At 38.1% G+C, this 27923-nt stretch overlaps 5 protein-coding genes and 1 non-coding gene across 6 annotated transcripts; 3 read left to right on the top strand and 3 right to left on the bottom strand.

Annotated features, from left to right (window-relative positions):
- The first annotated feature begins 1370 nt into the window (after positions 1-1370).
- Positions 1371-4359, top strand: LOC101309371 (receptor-like protein 12-like). The gene is made up of 2 exons (XM_004304991.1): positions 1371-1436; positions 1555-4359. Exons 1-2 carry the CDS (start codon positions 1371-1373, stop codon positions 4357-4359), a joined length of 2871 nt encoding a protein of 956 aa, XP_004305039.1.
- A 3988-nt stretch (positions 4360-8347) lies between these two features.
- On the top strand, positions 8348-9374 carry LOC101310036 (cytokinin dehydrogenase 7-like). Its single transcript, XM_004302426.1, has 2 exons — positions 8348-8699; positions 8834-9374. Exons 1-2 carry the CDS (start codon positions 8481-8483, stop codon positions 8972-8974), a joined length of 360 nt encoding a protein of 119 aa, XP_004302474.1. The 5' UTR covers positions 8348-8480; the 3' UTR covers positions 8975-9374.
- A 2214-nt stretch (positions 9375-11588) lies between these two features.
- On the top strand, positions 11589-12828 carry LOC101309847. The gene is made up of 3 exons (XR_184864.1): positions 11589-11895; positions 12018-12279; positions 12385-12828. It is a non-coding gene; the product is annotated as an uncharacterized LOC101309847 (transcript).
- Positions 12829-13059: 231 nt separating this feature from the next.
- On the bottom strand, positions 13060-17089 carry LOC101309557 (probable S-acyltransferase At3g04970-like). Its single transcript, XM_004302425.1, has 10 exons — positions 16876-17089; positions 16704-16797; positions 16168-16262; positions 15892-16059; positions 15721-15793; positions 15570-15622; positions 15064-15155; positions 14916-14968; positions 14133-14258; positions 13060-13715 (listed from the first exon to the last, which is right to left on the bottom strand). Exons 1-10 carry the CDS (start codon positions 17022-17024, stop codon positions 13437-13439), a joined length of 1182 nt encoding a protein of 393 aa, XP_004302473.1. The 5' UTR covers positions 17025-17089; the 3' UTR covers positions 13060-13436.
- A 1842-nt stretch (positions 17090-18931) lies between these two features.
- Positions 18932-21231, bottom strand: LOC101309267. The gene is made up of 7 exons (XM_004302424.1): positions 20964-21231; positions 20604-20822; positions 20387-20473; positions 19971-20117; positions 19489-19515; positions 19300-19395; positions 18932-19204 (listed from the first exon to the last, which is right to left on the bottom strand). Exons 1-7 carry the CDS (start codon positions 21180-21182, stop codon positions 19004-19006), a joined length of 996 nt encoding a protein of 331 aa, XP_004302472.1. The 5' UTR covers positions 21183-21231; the 3' UTR covers positions 18932-19003.
- Positions 21232-23595: 2364 nt separating this feature from the next.
- On the bottom strand, positions 23596-24909 carry LOC101308981 (probable histone H2AXa-like). The gene is made up of 2 exons (XM_004302423.1): positions 24450-24909; positions 23596-23999 (listed from the first exon to the last, which is right to left on the bottom strand). The coding sequence occupies exons 1-2, from the start codon at positions 24651-24653 to the stop codon at positions 23778-23780; spliced, it is 426 nt and encodes a 141-aa protein (XP_004302471.1). The 5' UTR covers positions 24654-24909; the 3' UTR covers positions 23596-23777.
- Between the last annotated feature and the right edge of the window lie 3014 nt (positions 24910-27923).

Below are 27923 nucleotides of genomic sequence, written 5' to 3'. Positions count from 1 at the left end.
TAGGATGTTTAGATAGTAATTGTTTTGAACCACAAGATGACAACTTCAACCGCTTGAACGAGTATGAGATTATCAAAATTTTTCCTGCTCCTGTTTCTCTAGATGTTCTCTTAAACAATATCATTAACGATTCAACCCAAAAGATGGTCTTCCTTAACCTGAACAACCATTCGAAGACTTTCTGGTGCCTTTCTCCCTTGATGATTTTGTTCGTTTTCTTGTCTTTGGAAAAACTATGTTCGATCTTTTGTCCCTAAAATAGTCTACTTGAGAAGTTGGGTATTCCTTCTTAAGAGGACACTAAATTAATAATTAATATATGCAAATAAATTTTGTGAATTTTGTTTTAGAATTTTATTCAAAATCAAATAGGTTAATAAAAATACATGGTGGAAAATATTAGGTTTAAAATGATGATATGGCATGTGCCACATCATTTGGTATAGAGTTTTTGTATGAATTTTTGGTGTCTCTAGCATTTTCCTAATAACATTACCTTAGAATTTTCTTTTCTATTACGACCAAAAAAAAAAAAAAAGCGAACTGCATATCTCTGTCCCGATCCCAGTCTCAATCTCAAATTCTCAAACCACTACTCCGAAAGCCAGTAAAATGTAAACCCATGACCTTCTCGATATTACTGAGACTATTTAACTATCAACAACTCACTGGTAGATTGTGACTTACGTTAATTATAAAATGTAAACCCATGACCTTCTCGATATTACTGAGACTATTCAACTGTCAACAACTCACTGATAGATTGTGACTTACGTTAATTATAAAATGTAAACCCATGATAAATTCCACAGACTACCAAGTAAACTATCACCGGACAAAAGGAGACCAAGACGAGATAATAGAATATCCATCCCATTAGCATCAACGAGTAAATTTTCTTGCAAATTGCAATCAGAAAGGATATTAAATATGGTTGATGATTATTAAAGTTGAAGGAATCCAAATTCAAATTTAGAAATCACGAAATTGTTGTATGGTAATCTTGATGACGTTTATTTTTTATTTTTTGCTGATGGATGGTCACCTGTGATGTTTTCTATATTGCTAGCTTTTCTGGATTTCTATATGTTTTTGTAGATATTTAATGATGTCTAAGATTAACAGTCAAGGAATCCAATGACTGAAACTAGCCAAGGATAGAAGCTCACCAGAAATTAATTATTTTGTCTGTTTCCCTTTTTTTTTTGGGGGATCAAAGGAGAATTAGTTATTCTAGCTTGGGTGATTGGGTCTATATATATAGCACTCAATCTGATCCCACTTCATTCACACCACTCCTTCCATATCAATAGCTGACAGATCTACTACTACGGCTAACAGAGAAATTATCTTAACATACACATTTTATGATGGGGTTACCCCAGTGCTTGCTTCTGTTATTGATATTTTTCTTCAACGGCTGCAACACACATGAGGTAAGCTGCTCATACAATCCTTAATCAATATATGCTTATTTTAATCAGTATGTACGTTGTTCATGTATTGATCGAATGGTAATAGTTCTAGGTAGTTGATACTACGTACTCTTTGCAGCAGTCATCTTATTGTCATGATGAGGAGAGCTCTGCCTTGGTACAGTTCAAGGAGAGCTTTACTATCAGCGCATCCGCTTCGGGTTTAGAGGGTGCTTATCCGAAAGTGTTGTCCTGGAAACCAGCTCAAGGAGGAAACAAAACCAACTGCTGCACATGGGATGGTGTCGAGTGTGACGAACAGACCGGTTATGTGATCGGGCTTGATCTCAGAAGCAGTTGTCTCTTCGGCTCTATCAACTCCAACAGCTCCCTTTTTCGTCTTGTTCACCTTCAAAGGCTGGACCTTGCCGATAATGACTTCAATTACTCTCAAATTCCTACTAGCATTAGGAATTTCCCTAGCCTCACCTATCTTGACCTCTCTGCCTCTGTCTTTTCTGGTCGAGTCCCAGCAGAAGTTTCACAGCTGTCCAAGCTGTCACTCCTCAATCTTTCTTCCAATACCGATCCTTCTTATTTCCCTTCTAGTGTGGGATTGTTGAAACTTGATGAATTCAATTTCAGAAATCTTGTTCGAAACTTAACCAAACTAGAACATCTTCGTCTCCGTTACATAAACATATCTTCGACAATACCCTATTCCATGGCCAATCTATCATTTTTGACAACCCTCGACTTACATCAGTGCGAGTTATTTGGAGACTTCCCAGTAACAATTTTCCACTTACAAAACTTGAAAAGTCTCTATGTTAGAGACAACCAAGATCTCATTGGTCATTTGCCTGAATTTAATCAAAGTAGTCGTCTCATCACACTTGATCTTCACGGAACTAGATTTTCTGGTAACTTTCCATCTTCCATAGGAAAGATTGATTCTTTGAAGCAGTTGGACGTGGCTGCATGCAATTTTTCAGAAGGCTTTGTTCCATCTTCCATAGGTAATCTGAGACAACTCGTTTATCTAGACCTTTCAGCAAACAAATTTGTAGGTCAGATTCCCGAGTCCTTTGCAAACCTTACCCAATTGACCGTCTTTCGGATTAGTACAAGTCCATTATCTGGTCCGGTCCCATCGTGGATAGGTAATTTCAGCAAGCTAGTTTACCTAGATTTTGCATTTAGTAGACTGAATGGTTCAATTCTTGCTTCATTTTCCAATCTCACGAACCTTGAGATTCTTTATCTTCAGAACAATGACCTGAGAGGTTCAGTTGAGTTTCAACAATTTCAAAACCTTCAAAATCTCTACCAACTCGATCTAGGTGTTAATAATCTGGAATTTCTCACTGGTTCCGAGATTATGAATGCAACTGTTCCACAGTTCACGCTTCTAGGATTAGCTAGATGCAATTTGACACAGTTCCCGAACTTCTTAAGATATCAAAAAAGTTTGCAGTATTTGAACCTTGATCAAAACAAAATCCATGGCCAAGTACCGAAATGGATGTGGAACATGAGCACCGGAAGTTTGAAAACTTTCAACCTTGACACTAACCTCCTTTCAGGCTTTGAGAACCTTCCAGATGTCCTTCCCTGGGTCGACTTGCGCGCTTTCGCTCTTACATCAAACATGTTTCAGGGCCCACTCCCAGTACCGGCAGCATCCACCATAGTCTATGGAGTTCAGAATAACAACTTTGCTGGAGAAGTTCCACCAGGAATCTGCAATATGAGTTCTCTTCTGGCCCTTGATTTGTCCAACAACAACTTTAGTGGCATGATTCCGCAGTGTTTCGGAAACTTCAGCGACCATCTTACAGTTTTGCTTCTTGGAAATAACTCGTTTCACGGCACTCTTCCCCAAAGACACACCAACAAAAGCAACTTAAGGATACTTGATGTAAGTCAAAATCAATTGCAAGGACAGCTATCGACGTCGTGGGGGAATTGTCTGGTGCTTGAGACGTTGATTCTGTCAAACAATAACTTTAGCGATGTCTTCCCCTTTTGGTTGGGGAGTCTTCCGGAGTTAAAAATTTTGGCAATGCGGCATAATGGTTTCTATGGAATGATAGCAAAGCCTGAAAACAATCAACGGTTCCCGAAGTTGCGTGTTTTGGATATGTTGTATAACAATTTCACCGGGCAGTTTCTAGCTGAGAACATCTTCACCGAGTATGGAATGAGACCAAATATAACGGTGAGCCAAAGAACATACATAGAGGCTGACATCAGCTACGAAGCTTCTTATGGTGTCACCACTGTGTCTTATGGTTCCACGATTACAATAACCAGTAAAGGTGTTGATAGATACTATTCAAAGATTCAAGAAGCCTTTGCAGTCATTGATATCTCATGCAACAAATTTGAAGGGAAGATCGATGAATGGATTGGGAATCTAAAGGGGCTTCGCTCACTGAATGTTTCCAACAACCTTCTTACAGGAAGGATCCCATCATCTTTGGGGAATTTAAATGATCTCGAATCACTGGATCTATCGAATAACAAGCTCTCGGGAGAGATCCCCCAGCAACTGGTTCAATTGACATTCCTTGCAAAGTTCAATGTCTCTCACAACAATCTCACAGGTCTCATACCAAGTGGAACCCAACTCAGGGGGTTTACTCTCTCGTCTTATGAAGGAAACTCTGGGCTGTGTGGAGATCCATTGCCAAGGAAATGCGGGAAGCCTAATACCCCGGCTCAAGTGCCACCTTCCAGCACAGAAGACAACAACAGTTCAGGGTCTGGAATTGAATTTGATTGGAAATTTGTGTTGTCTGGATTTGGAAGTGGATTGGTGGTTGGAGTGGTACTTGCGGACATGGCAATCACGCGGAGGCCTGAGATATTTCTTGAGATGGTTGGAAGATTAGTCAGACTAATGAAAATGATCACAAGGTGCAAGAGGTTAGGACGCTGAGATTGGAGTTTATGGCATTGTTCCCACTAATGTTGTGTGTTATACATTGTGTGTTTCCTGGATTGGTATCATCTTTCTAGTAAAAGTTGTACGTACGTGTTTGCAATGGTTAAAGGAGACTATATATGGTGATGCAATAAATTTCCAGCATGCTTTCAGAAATTCAATCAATAATAATAGTGGTTAAACATTTGTGTTCTATTGCATTTTGATATTATCAACGGTTTTGTTTAATTTATTGTTTGATCATCTGATTATCCACTACTAGTTACTTCAGATCACAATTCAAATTGCAAACCAATATATCAGATAGACCAACGAGGCAACGACGATGTTCTGGGGTGCACCGGTCATTTAACCTTCAAAATTAAGTTATCAAGTGCATGTGACAAAATGAAACTTAGAAGTCCAATTGACTGTCACAATCATAGGAAGTCCAAATGAAGTTTCAATCCTACAAAGAAAATGAACAAACTTCAATAAATTCCCAAAAAAAGATTCAGGTTTACCTCCATTAAGGATCAAAATTGGTAGTCAAGAGATTGAAAGAAGAGCCATTCATGCAACAGATCGTGCTCTGCCAAAAGAAATTACCGACCAAAAGAAGAAGAAAAAATCACAGAAATATTAGTACTCCACAAAAAGATTAATAAAATTGCTATAGCAAGATTATAAAAAAATATATATATAAAAAAAGAAAAGAAGTGTACAGTAGATTAGCTGGGAAGGACGACAGTTGGGAGTAAGATAAAAGCTCGCATTCTTCCAATTGGAAAATCGACTGCCTTTTCGATTAGCAGATGACATAAAATAGATGAAGTTTCAGAAAACATTATTCTCAAATACATAGTAGATGATTTATGTTCCTCTATTTAAATCTATTTAATATGCAGTATTGTTTTTTATAATCTAACTGATGCAGTTGAATTTGTGACAAAAAAAAAAAAGAACAAAATCACCTCTATTGAGCATTCTGATTAGTTTGCACTGGACACGTTAACAATTTGGTATCTGCTACAGAACATGGACTTAAATTAGATTCAAAAACCATACCACACAATAAATTAAGCTTGTCGTTTGACAACCTAGAGAGAAAGTTATAGCTCGTTTAAAAAAATGAGCAACAACAGTTCAAGGAAGTACCTTGCTTCACCTATCCCATCTTCAATTTGATCTTTGTTGAGTCTTGAGAGCACATGAGTGTTTAGAGAAGTCCTTCCGGAAAAAGAGCACAAAAAAATTGTAAAGAACAAATCAAGAAACAAAGTGATTTATGGAAAACAAAAAAATCACAGTTGTCATTAACCTTTTATTTGCAGCTGCTTACATTCTGCCTCCCCACTTCTTTTTCCTCCCAATATGAAGGCATGAGCAAAATTAATTTCATCATCGTTGTCTACCTCTTTCACTCTCTATTTATTTCTACAGGCATAAACCAAATAGAAGACGGGAATTATTCGCTACCCAGTACGGAAACAAAGATTAAAACACCCTAGTCAAGAATTATCGACTATCAATCAAATGATTGGATTGATAAAACTACCAATCCTAGAAAAAAAAACCCCAAAATGGAGAAGAAGAAGAATAAGAAGATCACATTAGGATATAAACGAAAAACAACTACCACCCAGAACCACAACGCAGCCACCATCGCCTTCAACCGGAAAAAAAACATCAGCAGAGGAAAACAAAGCATCGAAATTCAAATTCACTATCAGAAAATGAATTCTTATAAGCAACTTTCGAGAAGTAAGCATACCTGGAAACCCCAAAACCTTGTCCAACTATCTATTTCTCCTTCTCTGCTTTTCTCTCCCTTCCGTCTCTCGAACTCTAAGAAATCAATTTTGTCGGCGATCTTGAGAGAGATATCAAGTTTGTAGGGCGACAGAACTGTAACCCAATCTGAAATAGCTACACATACAAAAACCCAGAAACAATATCGATAAGCAAAGCCAATCAAAACCCTAAATAATTTGCTGAGATTCAACCTTCAATCAATTAACCAAATCAAAAGTTTACCTCGAGCTCAATCCTTCAAATATCTCTGATCGCTTAACCTAATCCCCAAATTTGATCAAATGGATCAGACCGATCAGTTCAATCGGAAAAGAGAGAGCAAAGAAGAAGAGAGAGAGAGAGACGAAAAACAAAGAGCGCATAGAAAAAAAAGGGTTTGTGTGACGCGCGTCTCAAACATTTAGAGCATCTCCAACAGCTTCCCCATTTTCTTAAACTTCTCAATTTTGGGGAATATATAGATGTTTAGGTCCAATAGCTTCCCCATCCCATTCTCCAAAATGGGGATGAAGAAGAAAAAAAAGCCTTCATTCTCCAAATTTGTAGCAAAACTTTCCTTTCCCAAAATTAAATTCTTCACGTACTCCAACGAATTTAAAACAACAATAAAATATTTGATTGGGTAGTTTATTGTTACAATGAAATATATAATGTTTTTTTGTTATAATTTATGATGATATATTATATTTTATTGTTGTATTAAATGCCGAAATCTCCAAAATGGAGAAGCTGCTGAATTTTGATCATAATTTTTTTGGAGAATTTAGCTTTTACTTCTCTATTTTAGAAAAATTTTGGGGAAGCTGCGCAAAAAGTTCCCTCAAGAACAGTAAGGCGGCGCGAGACCCTTTAGTAGAGAGTAAATTACATGGAGGAATTCACTAGGCGGCCACCATTGTCACCTCCCCTAAGAATAAAAGCTGCTCCACCACCACCGTACGCACCACCACCAACATTATTAACACCACCAGCACCTATGGCACTGGGATCTCTAACCTGTAATATCATCTTCTTATTTCTTACATCTCTAACTCACTTCTCTTCGTCTAATTAAAGCTCTGAAAATCTGTCAACTGGTAGTACATGTTGCTGTTCTTTACATGAAAAACTTTTCCTAATTGCACCCTGCAACAACAAGAAACTGTGGTCAAACTGGATTAAATTGACACAAACATGCATGAAGATTAATCACATTAAATGGCAGAGCAAGACAAATTTAGCATATATTTTTTTCTACGGTAGAAGAAAACTCTAACTTTTGCATCGGTTTCAAGTACTACATTCAACACGTATAAGATCGAATACCAGACCATACAGTTGTTGAGAACAGAGCTGGCGCGGCAATCTCTTGGTGCATATAAGAGAGACAATGTTCTTGCTAGTCAATTTTTAATATATGAGAAAGTGGAGAAGACATTGGTTTATATTCCAAATTGGTTGTGTTGTATAAATTGACAGAAGAAGGCAACATGCTCATGAGAATCTCATTATCACAAAGCAGAAAGATGGAGTTTTGAACCTTGTGCATGATATGACTCTTGAAGAACCTATTAAGTTTGTGGCTGAACAATGACTTGGATTCCAATTATCTGCTAATTGTAATTTAGTTCAATCATCTTCTGCTTCAAATTAGCAATTTGAGTGTTCACCTATCACTGCAAAGAAGTATACCTTGAAGCACTCCTCCCAGTCCCAGTCCCACCCACGCAGAGCATCATCTTTTCAGGGAATGGTCATGTCCACCACCGGGCTACTGCAAATTAAATGGTGACTAGCTGCTAGCTAGGACTTCTTTCCACCTCTGAGCGATGGGACAATCCGACAATGCAAGCTTGAATTTCCAAGGATGATAGTATATAGATCTGCAGAGTACTACTGTACTACTGTATAGTGCTATTGGTTTTTAAAATTGTTCCTTGTAGTTCTAGGGTTGTGATATATCATGGATAGCAGTGCACTATGAAGCACAAATTAAAGGTCACGTCCCTTAATATCATGAAAAATACAAAGTTAATTACAAACAGTGTATAAAGTTAAAGGACGATAGGATAACCCTAACAGACAACAGTATATATTGATTATTGAAGGTAGGATGACTTCAAAAATTATTTTCTACTAAATAATAATTAATCAGGGCAGCGGCTATTTAAACCCTAAATTTCTCATCCAAAAAAAACCAACCAAGTCACAAAGCTTCAAGCTTCTTGCTTTAGAGAGAAAGAGAGAGAGAGAGAGAGATCTTGTAGTAGTAGCTTCTTGCTTTAAATAGAGAGCCGGAAAAATTTAACCGCAAAACCCAAAAACTTTGTTTTCCGGCCAAGATGATAGCTCACTTGGAGTACTGTTTGCTCCAAGAAAACGAAAACGATACCGAATCCCGGCCTTACGACGTCGCCTCCGACCTCCAAGCGGCCAAAGATTTCGGCATTTTATCCAACGCTGGTGTCACCGGCCAGGCTTCCAACTCGGAGCTCTTGTTTTCCGGTCTTGTCGGACTGGGCACCAGAGCTAGAGTCTTGCTCCGGCAAGCCCCGGACATGGTTGGTATTACGTACTATTTCACTGCTACTCTCTTTGCTTACCCTCCCCCCAACATTTGTCTTTCATCCCATTCATTAGATCGAGCTGCATGAGCTGACCAGTTTTTTTGTTTGTTTTTATTAATGGTAATTAGATGAGGTGGATAAGGCTGGGCTACACCGAGTTGGACGCCTTCACCCGCCACGCCCAGTCGCTAATTACTCTTGACCACAACGACGACTTGTTCGATTATGTCCGCACATCTTTAAGGAAGAGCAGCACATCAAGGCCATAAGAACATCTTCAAGAACGGCATTGGTAGACCCATGCTCGTTTACCCTCTTCTTCATCAAGTCTTTCCGTAATAACTTGCAGATTTTCAATGTCATAGAGTTGGAGGTTCTTACGAAGATTTGTATTTGCTCGGAAAAAGAAAACCTGAACAAAAGTCTTACTCCAAGAAAGTCTTTTATCAGCTTTCAAATTAACGCATGAAGGAGCATCACGTAATTAATCTCGGTTTTTGTTCTGATGGCAATCCTCGCTCCGGACAGAAAATTTTCTCAAGAATTATTAGCAAACCATAGCTAGCTAGAGCTAATAGTCATTGTCATTTTAAGTTTCTTCAGTAATGTTTATCCTCTTGTGTTTTCCTGTCGGCCAGTGCCATTGTTGTTATCAATTGAACATTTCGGCAAAGAAGCTAGCTATTGGCAGCAAATTAATGTAGAGTAATTAGTTTGAAACAAAAAGGTATGGATCCTTTCCTTTCGATCAGTTCCTTTCATATGTTTTCTGCTAAATCCAGAGAAAAGTCCTTGATTCAATCATACTGTCAAGAGCTCTTGGAGATTCAACCAAAACCACTATCAGTTTTGGAACTTTTTAGATTCGACCCAACAAAGTCGAGCATTTGAAGGTTAAATCTAATAAAAGCTTAAGTATCTAGACCAAGAAAACAATATTCTAGTCTGGACCAAGCATACCATTCTCGGCATTTGGAAAATCTATTTCTTCAACTGATGTGAATGCTAACATGTCATTGTGAGTGTTAATACAAATAAGAATTAATCGACAAAAACACGAACGAGAGGCATGGGTTTACAGATAGTAAGACTAAAGCAATCCCACAATGAGATAAAAAAATCAATGTTTCATTCAGAAAACTTACAGAAAAATTTGCATATACCCCTTATTTTTGAGAGAAGGGAAGTGAAAGCCAAAAGAAACGTCTGGGTTTACTCGAAATCGTCTGAATTTGGTCTTGGAGTCCTTTCTTTTTTTTTTTTTTTTTTTTTTTTTGGGAATTATAGTCTTGGAGTCCACAAAATACTTGGAGATTTTCTAAATTTTTTGATAAGTGAGTTAATATTAAAACTAAAAGAAAGCATAATTTTTATTATTAAAATTTTATATAGTTAACCATGATTTGAGATGGTTAAGAGAAAAGCATCTCCAACGGCTTCTCCAAATTCTTGAAATTCTCTAATTTGGAGAAGATTTTGGGTGTTTTGCTCCAACAGATTCTCTAAAACTTTCTCCAAAATGGGGAATGTGATGAAAGAGAAACCCAAATTCCCCAAATCAGCAGTATTCTCCAAATTTTATAGAAGGATTTGGGGAATCATCTTGAAATCTCCAAAATAGAGAATTTGTTGGAGTTGTAGAAGAAAAATTGTTTGGAGCATTGACTTTTGCTTCCCTATAATAGAGAAATTATAGAGTAGCTGTTGGAGATGCTCTGACATCAAATCTATGTGATAGGCATAAGGATGGATAAATAAGGGTAGTCAGCAAATTTGCATCCCTTTTTGTTTTACGAGTTAGTAACACAAACATCATATTAATTTATAGTTTCAACATAAGGATTAATTATATCATTGTCCACTATAAGTCTATACTGTCATATTACAACAAATGAAAAACAAGCTAGGTCAGCTTTACAATGAAATTTTGCTAAGCCAATTGCTAAAATAACAAAAATGTATGACTATTCTACCTGTGCTTCATCTATCCTTGAGATTTGAGAATTGCCAATGACAAGCAGTCCGCCGCAGCCCATAGGCACATTGCAGTAATTTTACAACAAGCCAAAGCATCTCATCTTGCCAAATCAGAACCCGTTCTCATGATGAAGCTGGCCGTTTAAGCATGAGGTGATTGCAAGAATTCCCAAGAAAGGGTATGAAGCCATTCTCCATTGCTCAAAGAAACATGAAGGAGCAAGGAGCAATGCATACAACATTGACAGGATAGCAGTCTACTTCAGCCAGACTTTGATTTGGTGTTGGCATACACCCTTCTTCTCTCGATAGGGGCCATATACAGCATTCTCACTCAAAGAAGTACCTAAAAGCTAGCACTCCTCCTCCCAGTCCCACACTCCCACGCCATGCATCATCTTTTCAGGGAATGGTCACTCACTCACTGTCAAAACTAACAATGGGTGCAATAATACAGTGCATAAAGTTAAAGGGTAGCTAGGCGTTGTAGGAGGGACCGAGGGAGTACTACATTACATACAATGCTGCGTATACATGTCCACCCACCGGCCTACTGCAAATTAAAGGGCGGTGACTAGCTCTAGCTGGTAGCTGGAGGACTTCTTTCCAGGCCACCTCCGATAGGACAGGACAATAATGCAAGCTTAATTTCCAAGGGTAATACTATACAGATCTGTAGAGTGCTACTCTAGGCAGGCATTGTAATAATAGCGCTACTGGTTTTCTTGCTCAAGCAGAAAAGATCAAGCATGAGATGATTCAAATTGAACAAATATTAATATCATGGAATTACGGTGCATAAAGTTAAAGGCAGGATGACTCCAAATACTATTTTCTACTATATAATAATTAATCGGGGCAGCAGTTGCCTATTTAATCCCTAAACTTCTCATCCAAAAAAACCAACCAAGTTACAAACCTTCTTGCTTTAGAGAGAGATCTTCTAGAGTTCTAGTAGTAGCTTCTTGCTTTAGAGAGAGAGAATCTAATCTCTACCGGAGAAATTTAAATCTTTCTTCTCCGGCCAAGATTATGGCTCACTTGGAGTGTTTGGTCCAAGAAAACGAAGACGACACCGAATCCTGGCCCTACGACGTTGTCTCAGGCCAGCAGGCTTCCAACTCGGAGCTCTTCTTTTCTGTTCTTGGCGGGCATGGCCAGTTCTTGGCGAACTTGGTCAGTTCGGTATTATCACCAGCAAGCCCCGGACATGGTTCGAATTACTATTTCACTGCTACTCTCTTTGCTTACCTTCATCCCCCAACATTTGTCTTTGATCCCATTAATTAGAGTTGCATGAGCTGATCGATTTTTGTTTTTATTAATGTTGATTAGGTGAGGTGGATAAGGCTAGTGTACACCGAGTTCGACGCCTTCACCCGCCACGCCCAGTCGCAACTCACTCATGACCACGGCGACGACTCGTTCGATTATGTCAACACGTCCTTGAGGAAGAGAAGCACGCCAAGACAAGGAGAATTTGGGACTCTTCACATCCTTGGTTATGGTTGAACCTCATTGTGTCGAGATTCGACACGAACATCCTCAAGTACGGCATTGGTGGCTCCATGCGCCTCTTCCCTCTTGTGTGTAACAAGTAAGTCCTACATATATAGTGGTGTTATGAAATTTTATGTAAGTTAAAAGTATGAAAATACCCTTCTGTAGTAGCTTACCAACAGTTATTGATTACTGTTATTAGGTGGGATGCTCGCACGCATGGTGTTACCCACAAATGAGGTCTTGTGCTGGTTTTCTTGCGGTTCACTCCGGCATAGCTGAAAGGCCCGTCCTGTGAAAGTCTGAATCAAGGTTTCGACTCCAAATTGCATCTGCCGCACTACCAAAGTACCAATATACCGTAAGAATAATGAAAGGGGCATTTCGGGAATCAGTGGAGTTGATTCGTTGAGCACAAGACTCGCTTTGATCCGATGGCAGTCCTCGCTCCCGGACAAAAAAGTTTCCCAAAACCATAGCTCATTTCAGGTTTCTTCAATGTAATGTTTTCTCTTGTATTTGTCTGCTGGGCCAGTGGCATTGTTGTTATCAATCGAAACATTTCGGCATACAGCTAGCTGTTGGCAGCAAATTAATGTAAAGTCATTAGTTTGAGCAAAAAGATATGGATCCTTTCCTTTATTTCAGTTCCTTTCGTATATTTTCTGCTAGATCCAAAGAAGAAAATTCGACATAAAAATGATCGCACGAGTTAATAAATCAGTGTTATGACTATGTTCTGGATTGAATTGTGGCCAATATCATCACTGTTCTGAATCAATTATGCATGACATTGATGTTGTGCATGTCTAGCAGTCTGTTCTCCTACCAATCACTTTTACCAACACAACCTACCCTTTTTGTTCTGCGATTTAGTAACACAAACATCATATTTCTTTAGTTTAAACGTAAGGATCAATCAGATCATTGTCCACTAAAACTATCATGTTACAACAAATGAAAAACAAGGCCAGCTTTACAATGAAATTCTGCTAAGCCAATTGCCAAGATAACAAAAATGTATGACTATTCTACCTGTGCTTCATCTATCCTTGAGAATTGCCAAAGACAAGCAGTCCGCCGCAGCACATAAACGCCAAAGCATCTCATCTTGCTGAATCAGAACCCGTTCTCATGATGAAGCTGGCTGTTTAAGCATGAGGTAATTGCAACAGAGGGTATGAAGCCATTCTCCATTGCTCAAAGAAACATGAAGGAGCAATGCATTCAACATTGAAAGGACAGCAGTCTACTTTAGCCAGACTTTAATTTGGTGTTGGCATACACCCTTCTTCTCGATAGGGGGAAGATGATCTCAAGAAAATTCTGAAAGAACCCTTTATCATAAATGTTATTCTTAACCACAACCTCGACATCTTCGAGTGGAGATCTTCGGAATAGGGTTCTCCATTTGCTCTCTGGAGGTTTTCTTTCACTAGTTATCCCATTAATACTTGCTTTGAGTGCTGCAGAACTCGCCTTTGCTTCACTCAGCTTCCGCTGCCAGTTTATATAGTCTTGCCACTTGAAAGTCTGTTTCAAAACAGCACGTAGTTAGTTCTCATGTTTCAGCTATGACACATGCAGTTCTATCCAGATAATGTTTCTTTATATATTAGCAGTTCTAGACAACCTAATCATAATGTGAATTGAAGTGACTACTTGATTGCCAGTCTGAAGTCTCACTATAAACTAATGTATAACTTCATGATATACCCACATTATAGGAGAATTCTCAGCAGGCAAGCTCTATAATTTCATCAGAATAGAAAGAGCATATTACAGTAGATGCAACCACATTTATTTCTTTTACTAAGTGAGTGATTCTGTCTGAGAAATGTGACCTAATAAACTATCCCCACATCCTTACTGACTACCTCTAAACTCCCATTTGAAAGTAAGAGGAATGACAAACTAAGTTATTAAACAAAGTCGGACAGAGAACAAAACCTCGTTGGTGGTAGTATTTGTGAGACAGAGTTTTGCATGGTAACCAAAGAAACCCGCGATTAACAATGCCACTATTGCAAGAAACATCATCAGTAGTATTTGAGTATTGTATGCCCCCACCAACCACTGTCAAACATCAAAAAAGAATTAAATGAGTTATGTGAGGAGGAAAAATGCACAATAAAATGATATCATAACTAAATATGCAAAAAGTAGCCACTCTGTACAATTGAAAGGCTCAACTATAGAACACTTTACGTTTTGCAGATCACGGATGTAGGTGAACTTTTTTACTATCAAGTTCAGCCGCCACCTATTTAATAAAAGGTACATTCGAAAATTGATCATGTACCCCCAGGCTCTTTCTAGTTCATTGACATATAACAGTTCAGATGCATTGCATCTATCATATATTGAGCTTTACGGTTGAGAAAAGGAAAAGATGCACATAGTCAAGCAGTCTCATATTCATGTAAAGATGATTTCTTTCACTATGTTGCACCCAGAACACAAGTGGGATACCTAGAAGTTCAGGATGTCAGCTTGACATTGAACAGAAGGACAAAATATTTCTTTAAAAACTTTTCACTTGCTATATTCATTTACAATAACATATTTGAACAAGTGGAACACACGCCAGCAGGACAACAGTAAGGTTCCTAGTATTGATATTCAAAACTGATATACATTGATTTCTATAAATATGAAATAGGAATGTTTTCTGAATAACAAAAATGAAAATTCTTACTTGCCTGAATTGCCAAAATTATATAATTAGCTCACCTGTATTACATGTGGTGATAAACTAATAAATGAATTCTCTACACGATAATAAACTGCAAAAAAGAAATTGGTGAAAAGAATGTCACTTAGGTACACAAGAAACACAAGCATCAACTGTTTTCGTGACTTGAAATGCAACTTAGCTTACCAATTAGAATATCAATAACTCTAAATTCTCTAACTTGACCAGCTAGAATTAACCCAACGGCAACTGTTCCATATATGCAGAGTAAAGTGTGCCTGAGAAAAAAGAAATGCATAACATCAAACAAAAAGAGCATAGTACAGTTATCCAATTTAAAATAAAGTTGAACAGGTAACCAAGTAAGACACAAAAGATAAACATCTCAAATTCACCGTTTAGCTGACAGATTTATGCAATTTGTAAGGAAATATGGAGAAGTTTATAGTGAGTTTCGCGAAGGTAAATCAAACCACAAATTTCAACCTCATAGAAAACATGTAAAACTATTCCAACTGTTATTCGTGCTAACACTGTAATGAAGATTCTAAATTATCAACCGCAAGAAACTGATTTGGTGCCCATTGTAACCCAGTGTTGACCTCTCAATTGGGTTTTGGGCAGGATAGGCAATGTAAACCACAAAAGGCCACATACAATCACACAGTATTGCTGCAGGAGATAGCACTTACCACAAAAGAAAAGCCATGAAGTAATGGATGTTTCTCTCACCTATACAATTATTCTGCAATCAAACCCGATAATAAATTACAATAAGCACCATACAGAATGCAGAATTTATAGGGAGGAAGACCAAAGGAGGAAGAGTGGAGAATTTCAAACCATCCATCCACAATGATGGTCAAAGCGAGCAACACAGCGACCACATATGCTGCAATGCTTAGACCTCGCAGGTCTGAACCACAGAGAAGGAAGAAATTTAGTACAGAGAAAGAAAACCTTAGAGAAACAGCTAAAACAACTGAGAGGGAGAAAGGTGGAGGTAGGACTCACTTTGGAATTTTGCAAGTTGAACATTCTTTCTCATTATATATCACATTGTCATACGGGTAAGCAGAGAGATAATCTGAAACATTATCAGAATTCACTGTTCCCGGATCGGAAAGGCTAGTTAATAGAAATAGCAGAACACCGACACCAACAGCCAAGAAGCTTATGTACCTGTAAGAACACCAATTTGTCTATGGAGTTATGTACTAAAACTGGCAGCGAGAGTGAGAGAGATAGAGAGATTAGAGTGAGGGAGTAGTCTACAACTCCTTGACATACCTATGGACTTCACCTATATAATAGCCAGGAATATAATGAAAGGAAGAAGTTGCAACTAAGTAATAGGTTCCTCCAATAATAGCAAGATATATAACCTGCATCAAAACAAAAAATCCTAATGATTAGTCCCGAATCATAGAGAAAGACAAATCTTTCCTATACAAATTTTACTATTCCACTACGAATTTCTCTAATTAGCTAAACTAAATTTCAAAAACGAGATATCTTATGCATTTCACTCATCCCAGGCTCGCAAAGCAAAATGATTTGACACCAACACTGAAAACTCAAACTTTCCTTCCTCCAGCTTCTTCTTAATACCCCCTACCAAACCACACCGCATACTCCCATTCTCGCAAGCTTACCAACTATCGATCACTTCTCAATGCATGACTAGTGATCGCTATCATACCCTCAAAATAATTCTTATAAGACCAACACTCTATCGACAAAAAATGTACACTTAGTCACTAACCCGGACCACAGATTCCAAAAAAGACACAGAATTCACAACCAATTTAAACCCAATTCGATACCTGCAAAGTTGGATTGGGTCGATCACAGCAGAAATACTCGACAGTCTGAATCGCATTGGTCCCCTTCGCCCCAAACACAAACCCAACAAACCGCCTGGAAATCAGGAACCAAATTAAAAACCTGATAGACCAAAACAGAACAAAACAGAATGAGAGACAGAAAGAGATTAACTGGAAGTAATCGCAGATGCCGAAGGTGAGGAAGTGATTGATGCGTTGGATTGGAGTGCCGTCGAAGATGGGCCAATTGCCGCAGAGGAAAGAGACCAAGACAAGTAGAGTAAGTAAACCATGACACACCAGAAGCCACTGTACGCCCATCTCAAACTCTCTCTCTCTCTCTCTCTCTGACTTCTATTCTATTCTATGATGTTGTTTTGTTGCAGAGATGAAAGAATCGCGAGTTTGGAATCTTCTACCCGCCCAACGATGAATTTTCTACTCTTACCATTTGGAATGCGAAAGTCAGTATTACCCCCACGATTCAATTTATTTACGAATACGTATCCCGACGTATCGGGCCGTTTCCTGCCGTACTCTTCCGTGTCCGATAACAGATTCTTAACCTTTAGGGCACTGGCTAGGCACTGCTATGGTCGGAACCGGCGGAAACGGTCGCTATACGCTCCGATACGCGTTTGATATGTCTGGATACGTATCCGTAAATAATTTGGATATTGGGGATAACAATCTCAGTTGGATTCTTTTAGTCTTGGATTGTATAGGGATGGTGTAAAATTTTCAAGCCTTTGATTTGGTGTTATTAATTTGGATCATAAAAGGGGTCATTACCCAAGTTTGGTAGTAGCTTTAGTGCAGTAGTTAGCAGATCAGATGATCATGATTTTGCACAGTTTTTTTTTTAAATATGCATCTACGATTTTATGATATTTCATCTTCGAATTCCCTTAGAACCGTGTATTTGATATTGATGCTGTTCATCTGAAGGTTTCTTTCTATAAAACCAAGAGTAGTATCCAGCGGCGATAGAAGAGACTGTGTTACTATTCCATTCAGCTTCAGCTCATCCTAAGTCTTAACCATTTTGAGGCACCTGCACAAATGAATCACATCCCAAACCTTAACATTACATATAGCTGCAACATAACATCAAAGATGACACATAACCATTAGCAATATTGATCTAGTTTGCGAAACCAACATGAATGGTACAATACTAACCTGCCTAGCAGCACCAAAGCATCTGAGGCCACCAGGCTTGCCCTGCAAGTCATTAACAAGGTAGAGAGCTGCCCTCTCATCCCCTCTAGCCAAGTCCTTATCCAATTGCTACAAAACTTGCTGGCTTGACACACTAACCTCTGAGGATGACGAGCATAGTGTGATTCCAGAAGTGGGAAATCTCAGTTGGGGTTTATTTGATAAGCAATGCATCAAAGTACTCACTAAAACAAAATTCACATGTGGGCTGTACAGTCCTCCCACTACCAACAAACAAATTCAAGAAAAAAAAAAAAAAAAAAAAAAAAAACCTTGACACACTAATTATGAGCAGGTGGGAAGCAATGCATGTCGAAAGTCAAAACAGAGGTATTTTAGAATACCTTATATAAGATTTTAAACCCTAAACGCCAGTCGAACCCTCGACCTATGAGATGTTGACTCTCACAACAAACCACTACGACACAACGGAGACCGACAACAACTTGGCTAACTTTAAAACTTTACAGACAACTATTGCTCTTTCTCACAAACTGGGATTGATGCTTCGATTTTGTGGTCCTCTGCTAGGGTTCTGATTTTCTGGTAATTAGACACTTTCCAAGGACATCCAAACAAGGAATTCAAGTTTGTATAGGGTTACTTGACAGTTGAAAATTTCAATTGTGTAGAGCACTAGATATGTTCCAAACAAGCTAATATTTCAATCATTCATATTCCTCTTGGATTAGTTAGTGCCTTCTTTTAACTGTTGGAGGCAAAGGGTTCATGCTAAATTGAAGAAACCATTAACAAAATCACAACGCATCTAGCATTTTGAACTTGCAAACTTGAAACGAACTGTAATCAGTAATCACTATATTAAAGACTAAAATGACTCTTTTATAAAAATAAAATAAAAAGGTTACCAAAATGACTACAAGCAAATCCAATAATCAAACTACTAACATAACCATTCATTTATAGCATAAGATCCAAAGTACCAGAACAACAAGGTTAAAAGAGTACCCCCTAGCACACATGGTATTTTACAACTGAGGCAACTAAACATCTCCACATAAGGAGATAAACCCGCAAAGCTTTCCTGAGTATCAATAAAAGCAACCTGGCCAGCTGCACTAGATGTCTGCATCGCCTATGGTATTCTCTATGATGTCGATGCAGGATCCTACGGATTTTCCTTCTGCCATCGCCTCTGCGAGTTTAGCTCGTGCTGCTTCATGGCGCCGCATGATTAAGACAGTGTTTAGTACAGACCATCTGACTTGTGAATCAGTTTTCTTCTGTGTAAAGCCTAAGCTTTTAAGCAGTGAATCCAGCTGTTCAAAATCATACAGATTCAGTTAGTAACGTCTTGCATTATTTCATTAACCTTACTTTTTGCCAAGTAAAAGAATTCTGGTGATATATTAACCTGGTTTATATCAGCTAGACCACCCTCAGCATAACCGTAAAGAAGATACTCAGCGACAACACCCGCGAGCGCTATGCACGCAAATCTGTTCAGCGTCTAATAAGATGCATTCCTAATTCATGAACTTGTCTCATTTCAAGGAAGGAAGATGAAATTTGAAAATTTCGAGACGAGAGGTAGAAAACGTACAGTTGCTGATACTTTGCCTGCATTAACCTGCAGGGAATGGGAGCTACTGTAAATCAAGGTCATTATCAACCAATGTTGTACATTGACAATGGTTTCACAATTAATACAATCTACAATTAAACTGCACTACTCCTGTCTGACTGGTTTCACTACGTCCTCTCCTCTTTGACATGGCAATTGTACTGGTTTTTATATCCCATGAACGACTATACTACTGAGCCAGCTGTAATTGAAGTGCGTAAATGAATTTCTCATCACTTGTTAGTTTCACATTTCTTATATAAAATCAGCACTTGATCAACCAGTTATATATGTCTGACTGTACATTAAGCTATATGTTAAAGGTAGTGGACTACTTACATCACACGATTCACATCATTTAAAATGCCTACTAGAAACTAATAAGCGCAGAAAGCAATTACAGAAGCAGGACGGACATGATTGTAGAACACCTGTGCATTTGAGATCAGAAACAACATTACCTCCTCAACAAACTCAATATCCACAAACGCTGTCCCTGCTTGAACATTGAGAGACCCTTCCTTCTTGAACGCATCCAGACTAGTTAGTGTATATCCCTTCGGGAGAATACCAAGCAAGTAAGCAATCAAGAAATGGCCAGCTTCATGCTGCACAAGAAAATTCGTTTTAGATAAACTCTCCATTATATCCCCCCTCATTTCATACATGGCACAAAGCTTCCAGACCTACCGCCTGATAGGTAGTGCACACAAAGAAGTAACTTGACTCAAAAAAATGAAGTCGGACAATGAAACAGATAGTTAAAAAAGAACGTAAAATTAATTGAAACTGGCAGCATTATATCCTGGAACTAGCATATGCAAATTAATCAGTCTTGCGTGGACTGATTACCATAGAAATGTGAGAGAGATCTTACCTGAATGACTCTATTGCGGTACTTCTGACTAAAGGTGTGACCAATTGTATCAATAGCCAAGCTACTAACTCCTCCATTGAAAGAAATCTACAGGATTTGGTGACATCAAGTATCATATTGAATTGACTTCAAACAAGACAATTGAAAGTGCCTCAAGATAATCAAATTCAATGGCATTAGTTTTCAAGGCCAGCATCATGCTGCATAAGGAACTTACCGCGTCCAGAGTCCACAAAAACAATGCTGCTAAAGAGACGTAGAAAAGCTGCTGAGGAGTAAACCCAAAAACGTTCCAAGCAGAAACACCTCCTACCACAGCAGCAATCTGAAGGTTTCTTTCTATGGAACCAAGAGTAGTATCCACCGGTGACAGAAGCGACTGTGTTACTATTCCATTCAGCTTCAGCTCATCCAAAGTGTAAAGCCTTTGAGGCACCTGCACAAATGAATCAAATCCCAAACCTTAACATCACACATAGCTGCAACATAACATCAAAGCTGACACATAACCATTACCAATATTGATATAGTTTTAAAAAAACCAACTAGAACGGTACAATATACAAGTGAAGTTAACCTGCCTAGCAGCACCAAAGCATCTGAGGCCACCAGGCTTGCCCTGCAAATCTTTAACAAGGGAGAGAGCTGCCCTCTCATCCCCTTTAGCCAACTGCTTATCCACTTGCTTCAAAACTTGCTGCCTTGACACACTAATCTCAGAGGATGATGAGCATAATATGATTCCAGAAGTGGGAAATCTCAGTTTAGATGATAAGCAATGCATCAAAGTACCCATTCAAACAAAATCCACAACACATCACCATACCCTTCCAGTACCAGAAAAACACATGAAAAATAAAAAAATTTGGGAAAAGAGAATGGTTGCTATGTGGTCGTCTGAGCCACACAAAATGAGTAGTGTCAAACTATCTTTGTCTTATATTATCATCGCAGTCATTTCAAAGAAGGCAAAAAAAAGAGGTATTTTAAAACACCTCATGAGACTCGCTTTGTTGTTGGAAATATTTTGATGCCAGTCGAACCCACGAGCCAGATGTTGCATATAGCACCATCTACTACGCTACAAGGGGATCGGCAGTAGGTACGTATGCTCACTTTATATTAGTAGGTCTTTTTCAGGGACATCTTTTGCCTTCTCTTTTAAACTGGGATTCTGCTTGGGTTTGTTTATGTAATTTATACACTCGAGTTTGAAACACTCCACAATTTATTCAAGAACCAAAAAGGAATCCAATCTCCACTCTACCATGTATCCAAGATCATCCAAACAAAGAATCCAAGCCCCTTGTTTGTTAAGGGTAATTAGTCACTCCTAAGAGCATTTGCACCCGTTAGAAGAGCAATTGTTGATTTGTCAATTGAATTGCCCATGCTAATTCACTATTCATATGAAATTGACAATTGCATATTCTTTGTCAATGCACTAGTTTAAGGCAATTTACCTGCTAATCCACTATTCACATTTTATAATTTAAAATATTCTTTTTGGTAATAGTAATTCATTAATTAAAAATGTTAAACTTATATTTTGGTTAATTACTACTGAGATTAATCGTACAACATTAATTATTTTGTGAAAAAATATCAGTTTTTAGAGGCAAAAAGCATATATGAGTGTGCAAAGTTTATATTTATCAATGGGCTCTAGTGAATTGCTTGAGCACTTAGATGGTCACAAATTGACAATTGAATTGGCATGACAATTTCTGTAACATAGGCCCCAACAAATTGTCTGGGCAATTTCGAACCGGTGCATTGCTATATTTGAAGAAAATTAATGGGTACTATCAATTGCCTACTGAATTGGCACATTGGTGCAAATGCTCTAACAATCTAATATTTCAATCATATTCTTCATTTTGGATTAGTTAGTGCCTTCTTTGAAATGTTGGAGGCAAACGGTTCATGTTAAATTGAAGAAACCATTCTCAACACATCAAGCATTTTAAAGTTGAAGTTGAAATGAGCCCTAAACACCATAGTGTGATTCCAGAAGTGGGAAATCTGAGTTGAGTGCTCATTCAAAGGAAATTCACAACACATCACTACCCTCCCAGTACCAACAAGGCAACAACACACATTGAAAAAGTAAATAAAAATAGGGAAAAAGATAATGGTTATTATGAGAAAAAGAGTTATTTTAGAATACCTTAAGAGCATGGTGGTTCGTCTTGAAACTCATGCCAATTGAACCCTTGCGCTAGTGAATGTTGAATTATATAACCAACCACTATGCTATGAGGGGGATCGATAATAATTGAGAATAACTTTTTTTCTTATCCACTAAACATGACGACTAGTGCGTTCCATGACATATTTCTGTGTGAATATACACTTGAATTTGAAACACTCCACAATTTCAAGAACCAAACATGAAATCCAAGTCTACAATGTATCCAAGATCATCAAAACATAGAATCCAAGCCTCTATTTGTTAAGTGTAATTAACTGAGAGTTCACAAGAGAGCAGAATGTTCCTAACAATAAATAGTATCTCAACCATTTTCCTCTTGGATTAGTTAGTGCGTTCTTTGAAATGTTGTAGGCAAATAGTTCATGCTATATTGAATAAACCATTCTCTACACATCAAGCATTTTGAACTTGATAAGTTAAAAATGAACAGAAATCACCATACTAAAGACCAAAAAGGTATTTTAGATTAGATATCAGACCCGTCACCAGTTGAACCTTTGAGCTAGTAGTTGTTGCTTCTTACAACAAACCACTATGCTACAAGTGGGACCGGCAATAATTTAGCTTAAGTTATTTTCTTAACTCCTGTTGACGACTATTGCTTTTGCTTTCGCAGGACTCATACTCGGGATTTGAGGTCCTCTGCTAGCTTGGGTTTAGACGTACATGACCAATTTCATTAACTTGAGTTTGAAACACTACACAATTTGTTCAATAAACCAAACAGGGCTCCGAATCCCAATCTACAATGTGTCCAAGATCATACAAACAAGGATTCCAAGGGTAATCACTTTACAGTTCAAAATTCAAACTGAGCACAATGTTCCTAAAAATCTCTCATTTGATCATATTCATTTTGGACTAGTTTGGTGCCTTCTTTGAAAAGTTGGAGGCAGATGGTTCATGTTAAATTCAGGAATTCATTCTCAACACACCAAGCATTTTGAACTCGAAAAGTTGAAATGAACTCTAAACACCACTGAAAGCACCATAATAAACACCAAAATGACACAGATTCAATTCATCAAACTACTGACAGAACCATTCATTTATAGCATAAGATCCAAAGTACCAGACCAACAAGGTTCAGAGAAACACTAACAAAACCCATGGTATATTACAACTGGGGTAACTAAAAATCTCCACAGAAGGAGATAACCAGACAGAGCAAGAACCCTAGAACTCCTGCGAAGCAGACCCAATATCACCCTTGCCTTTCCCAACCTTCTTAGGCAAAAGGGTTTGGTGAATGTTGGGCAACACTCCTCCATTGGCAATAGTCACAGACCCCAAAAGCTTGCTTAGTTCCTCATCATTCCTCACCGCAAGCTGAATGTGCCTTGGCACAATTCGATTCTTCTTGTTGTCCCTAGCTGCATTACCAGCCAGCTCCAATACCTGAAATTCCCAAATTCACAATTCAAATCAGCACAAAACCCCAAAGATCAAAACTTTAATCAACAAATCTAAAACCCATAAAATTATAAACCCAATAAAACAAATTCAGCATCATTTCAACAAACCCAATATCAAATTTACTCAAACCCATCTGAAACTGCCACATTCTCAAAACCCTAAAATCCAGATCCCCAATTCCAAAACCCTAATTTCCCAAACCGAATCCACAAACAACAATCTAACCAACAAAGCACATTGAAAACCCAATTAAACCAATTCAGCATAATTTCAAAACCCCAAAACCAAATTTCAAATCTTACTCACAAATACCCAAATCAATCAAAAACCCAGATTCCCAATTCGAAAACCCTAAATTCCAGATCCCCAATTCCAAAACCCTAATTTACCAAACCGAATCCACAAATCAATTCAAAAAAAATCAAAGCTCACCTCAGCAGCCAGATACTCAAGAACAGCCGAAAGATACACCGGAGCACCGGCGCCGACACGCTCGGCGTACTTGCCGGACTTGAGAAACCGGGCGATCCTACCCACCGGAAATTGAAGCCCGGCTTTGCTAGACCTGGACACCGACTTGGTAGCCTTTGGCTTTCCCCTACCTCCCTTAGTCGACCCACTTTCCTTTCCGCTCATTTTCAGAAACCGGCGGCGAAAATCAAAGAAAACCCTAACCCTAAAAATGACCTAGTCTAATTTGTGAGAGAGAGAAAAGGCTTTGGATTTTGCTGTGAGATGAATTGAGGAAGGTAGTGGGGGTTCTTATATATAGGACGCGATGGTGTGCGCTGATTGGTCGAGAGGAAGGTCACGGGGATCGCCAGCGTGGCACCTTAAGCTTTTGGAATTCGCGGGAAACGAATATTTTGGTTTTCCACCGCTTTTTTTGTGTGTGTTCTTTTCGTTTTAGCGGTTTTTTATAGGCGTGCAAAGATTTAATTTGGGCCGGAACTTTTTGTATTGGGCTTTCTCATATTGCATGGACTCTTTTAAAGGTTCTGGTTCAAAGAGCTCCTTGGGCCTTATCTTGTTCTCGTATTATTTGGGTTAAAACCTTCAGTCCAAACCCAGAGGTGGTTCTGTTGAAGTTCAGTATCAAACCATGGTACTTCCGACAAGGACTTGACGGGAAGATAAGGTTCAGATACTCGGCCAAATATTAGATGTTGATTAGAGGATGAAGAGTATAATGAGATGCACTAAATAAACTAATGAGTGGAGTTGATAATGATTATGTTAAGATTTTATTTGATACAATAATGTTCATCTAGTTGTCCATTAAGCAAAATAAAATTCTCGCAAGGATATGACGAGTACGAAGATTATGTTTAATCACTATTTGATATAAATCTAACGATGAAATTAGTCATTTTTAATGAGTTGGTATGTTGTCTTACTGTCAAATAGCTGGCATGTCTAACCCCTTTATGTGCTTAATGGGATATGAGTGAGATTGGATGAGTTTTGGATGCAGTGAGTTTAATCGAAGATGTACGAGTTTGAGTTAATCTCTTGAAAACATGTCAGGAAGAGATGCAATATAATAGCTCACAGTGTGGCTATTTTGGCAATGACCTTGTCGCAAGCCTGTTATTGTTAGGAGCATGGGCCTTTTTGACTTAAGAATGTTGTTGTTTTTTTTTTTAGAAAACTAAAATTTTATATAATACCAGCCAACATTACATTCATGGAAGATCTCGGTGGTGGACAACAAGTCTCCACACTCCTCCTTACCAACACCAACAATTACAATGATCGTGAACCGAAAATGTCCAAATGTAACATACCTCTAACTCAATCCAGAAGCGTCGATACCTCCTCACAGTCAAACTTAATTAAGAATGTTATTTTTAGACATTAGTAATCCCCCAATTGATAGTATTTATTTGAGTTAATGAAATTTCCTTTTAAGCAAAAAAAAAAAAAAATAATATATATATATATATATACATACACACATATATAAAAGTAGCTTATAATCGATTAAATGAATTTACAAAGAAATATGAAAGATTGTGAAGTAGGATTATGAACTCGGAACTTTTAGCAAAATAGTAAATGAATATAACTAGTGTTACTTTTGCGATCTCAAACATGATTATAATTGATTAAGGTGTCACTTCAACCTTTAATTTTTTGTCCTATTAATTTCTGAAGGCTGAAGCTAGCTGGACATATGATTGCCGAGGAACCTGCATAGATGCACAAAATTGAAAATTGAAAGGAAAAAATAAATCTGAATTACTTTTTTCGAGCAATCTTTTCAATGGAGCATATAATTTGGCCTCACTACTCCTGAAGAGAAAGAGAATGTACTAAGGTATCATCTCTTCCCCACAAGCAGACCACTATGGAATCTTTGAGCTGCATCAATGACGTGGTTCACATGGAACTGTACAATTTTCACTGCCCCTTTTTTTCACTCCAGCATAGTTGATGAGACTATACAACATCCTACTGATCCTAGGACAGAAGGGCCCTTTGAGTTGATTGAGAAGAGACGGATTCCATATTTAGTGTCGATTTTACGAGTTCCTCCATGATCATGCTTCATTGCTTCTAGTAGTCTCCCATGTGTGCACGGTTAGGCTCTCACAACAGAACAAATTTCATTTCCAAAGCCTAATCAATGATACGGCATAACTTTTGTCTAAAACCAACAACAAAAACAAAACCCAGAGCACGTAACGGCGAGAAAAAAATCAACAAACGTCATTTAAAAATAATACAAGACATACAGCTGTGAGTGTGAGATATTAAATTATTGTACTAAATTCAAATCATAAATGTGGCATATGATACCATCACGTTCAGAATGATTGTGTCAAAAGAGAGAACATAACATTTAACACGGTCTATGTCACTCATAGTCGATAAGAATCTCGAGCATTTACTTTTGTCTAGGTAGGAGTTAACTTTCCAAACCGATTTACAACAATTCAAATAACAATGACATGCATGTACATGCTGCCAATTTGCATGAATAACCTGCTTCATGTAAACATCGTAATGTTGGTGTTCACAAAAGCTTATATGATTGAACCACATATGGGGCGGTTGAGTTGACAACTCAACTATCCAAGTGTTGGGACGAATGCACGTACGGTATGAACCCTCCACGGCTCCACCTGAGTTTGAAACTCAACTTGGTAGGTGAATGTGATTAGCGAAAAGCGTTCCGCGGAAACATACCAGTCTTCTGGCTTCCCCTTCAAAAGGGTTAGGGAATCCTCTTGAAGAGAGATTAGTCTCTAGTCATGGCTTACCCTTCCGCGAAAACTGTTTAGTCTTCTGGCTTACCCTTCAGGATGGTTGGGAATCCTCCATTTGAATGACTAATTAGTTTCATTTAACTATGTCACTCGTTGCGTCAAGTAAATAACATAGTGTTTATGTTCACAAAAGCTTATATGGTTGAACCACGTAGTGTGGTTGAGTTGGCACTCAACTATCCAAGTACTCGAGAGAATGCAAAGTAGGAACCCTCCAAAGTTTGAAACCCAACTTTATTTGGTTAGCAACAACCGTTCCGCGAAGAGAGATTAGTTTTCTTGCTTACCCTCCAGACAAATATAATAAAAACCTAAATGTTCAGCAAAAGTGCAAGATTTAGGAAAATAAATCAGTAATTCTTGACCTAACACTGATCAAGACATTGGTGAGCAAAAAAAAATGAGGTTAACATAATTGGGCTAACACATGATTATGTTTGTATTGCAGTCTTGTTCGGCATATCAACACAGTTATAGAAGTAGTTGATGATGTCTCTAACCTTTTCATAATACAATTTAGATTATAGATGATGTTGAAACTTGCCAACTAATTAACATGGTTTCACACTAATCATATTAATTTGTCTTCTCTTCTGCCATGTAATATCGCAGTGTTTATGTTCAAACGTAGTTA

The sequence above is a fragment of the Fragaria vesca genome, linkage group LG6, assembly GCF_000184155.1.
Source record: "Fragaria vesca subsp. vesca linkage group LG6, FraVesHawaii_1.0, whole genome shotgun sequence".
NCBI lineage: Eukaryota > Viridiplantae > Streptophyta > Magnoliopsida > Rosales > Rosaceae > Fragaria > Fragaria vesca.
The sequence above is the reverse complement of the archived record's forward strand: the minus strand, read 5'-3'. Positions and strand labels throughout refer to the sequence as shown.

Coding starts and splice junctions, on each gene's coding strand:
- LOC101309371 (XM_004304991.1), top strand. CDS start 1,371: ATGGGGTTACCCCAGTGCTTGCTTCTGTTATTGATATTTTTCTTCAAC. Junction 1,437..1,554: donor ACGGCTGCAACACACATGAG/GTAAGCTGCTCA, acceptor TACTCTTTGCAG/CAGTCATCTTATTGTCATGA.
- LOC101310036 (XM_004302426.1), top strand. CDS start 8,481: ATGATAGCTCACTTGGAGTACTGTTTGCTCCAAGAAAACGAAAACGAT. Junction 8,700..8,833: donor TCCGGCAAGCCCCGGACATG/GTTGGTATTACG, acceptor AATGGTAATTAG/ATGAGGTGGATAAGGCTGGG.
- LOC101309557 (XM_004302425.1), bottom strand. CDS start 17,024: ATGGGCGTACAGTGGCTTCTGGTGTGTCATGGTTTACTTACTCTACTT. Junction 16,060..16,167: donor TATATAGGTGAAGTCCATAG/GTATGTCAAGGA, acceptor GTGTTCTTACAG/GTACATAAGCTTCTTGGCTG. Junction 15,156..15,569: donor TTCATGGCTTTTCTTTTGTG/GTAAGTGCTATC, acceptor CTTTTTTCTCAG/GCACACTTTACTCTGCATAT.
- LOC101309267 (XM_004302424.1), bottom strand. CDS start 21,182: ATGGGTACTTTGATGCATTGCTTATCATCTAAACTGAGATTTCCCACT. Junction 19,516..19,970: donor ATATTGAGTTTGTTGAGGAG/GTAATGTTGTTT, acceptor CATTCCCTGCAG/GTTAATGCAGGCAAAGTATC. Junction 19,396..19,488: donor CAGGCAAAGTATCAGCAACT/GTACGTTTTCTA, acceptor GCATCTTATTAG/ACGCTGAACAGATTTGCGTG.
- LOC101308981 (XM_004302423.1), bottom strand. CDS start 24,653: ATGAGCGGAAAGGAAAGTGGGTCGACTAAGGGAGGTAGGGGAAAGCCA. Junction 24,000..24,449: donor TTGAGTATCTGGCTGCTGAG/GTGAGCTTTGAT, acceptor TGGGAATTTCAG/GTATTGGAGCTGGCTGGTAA.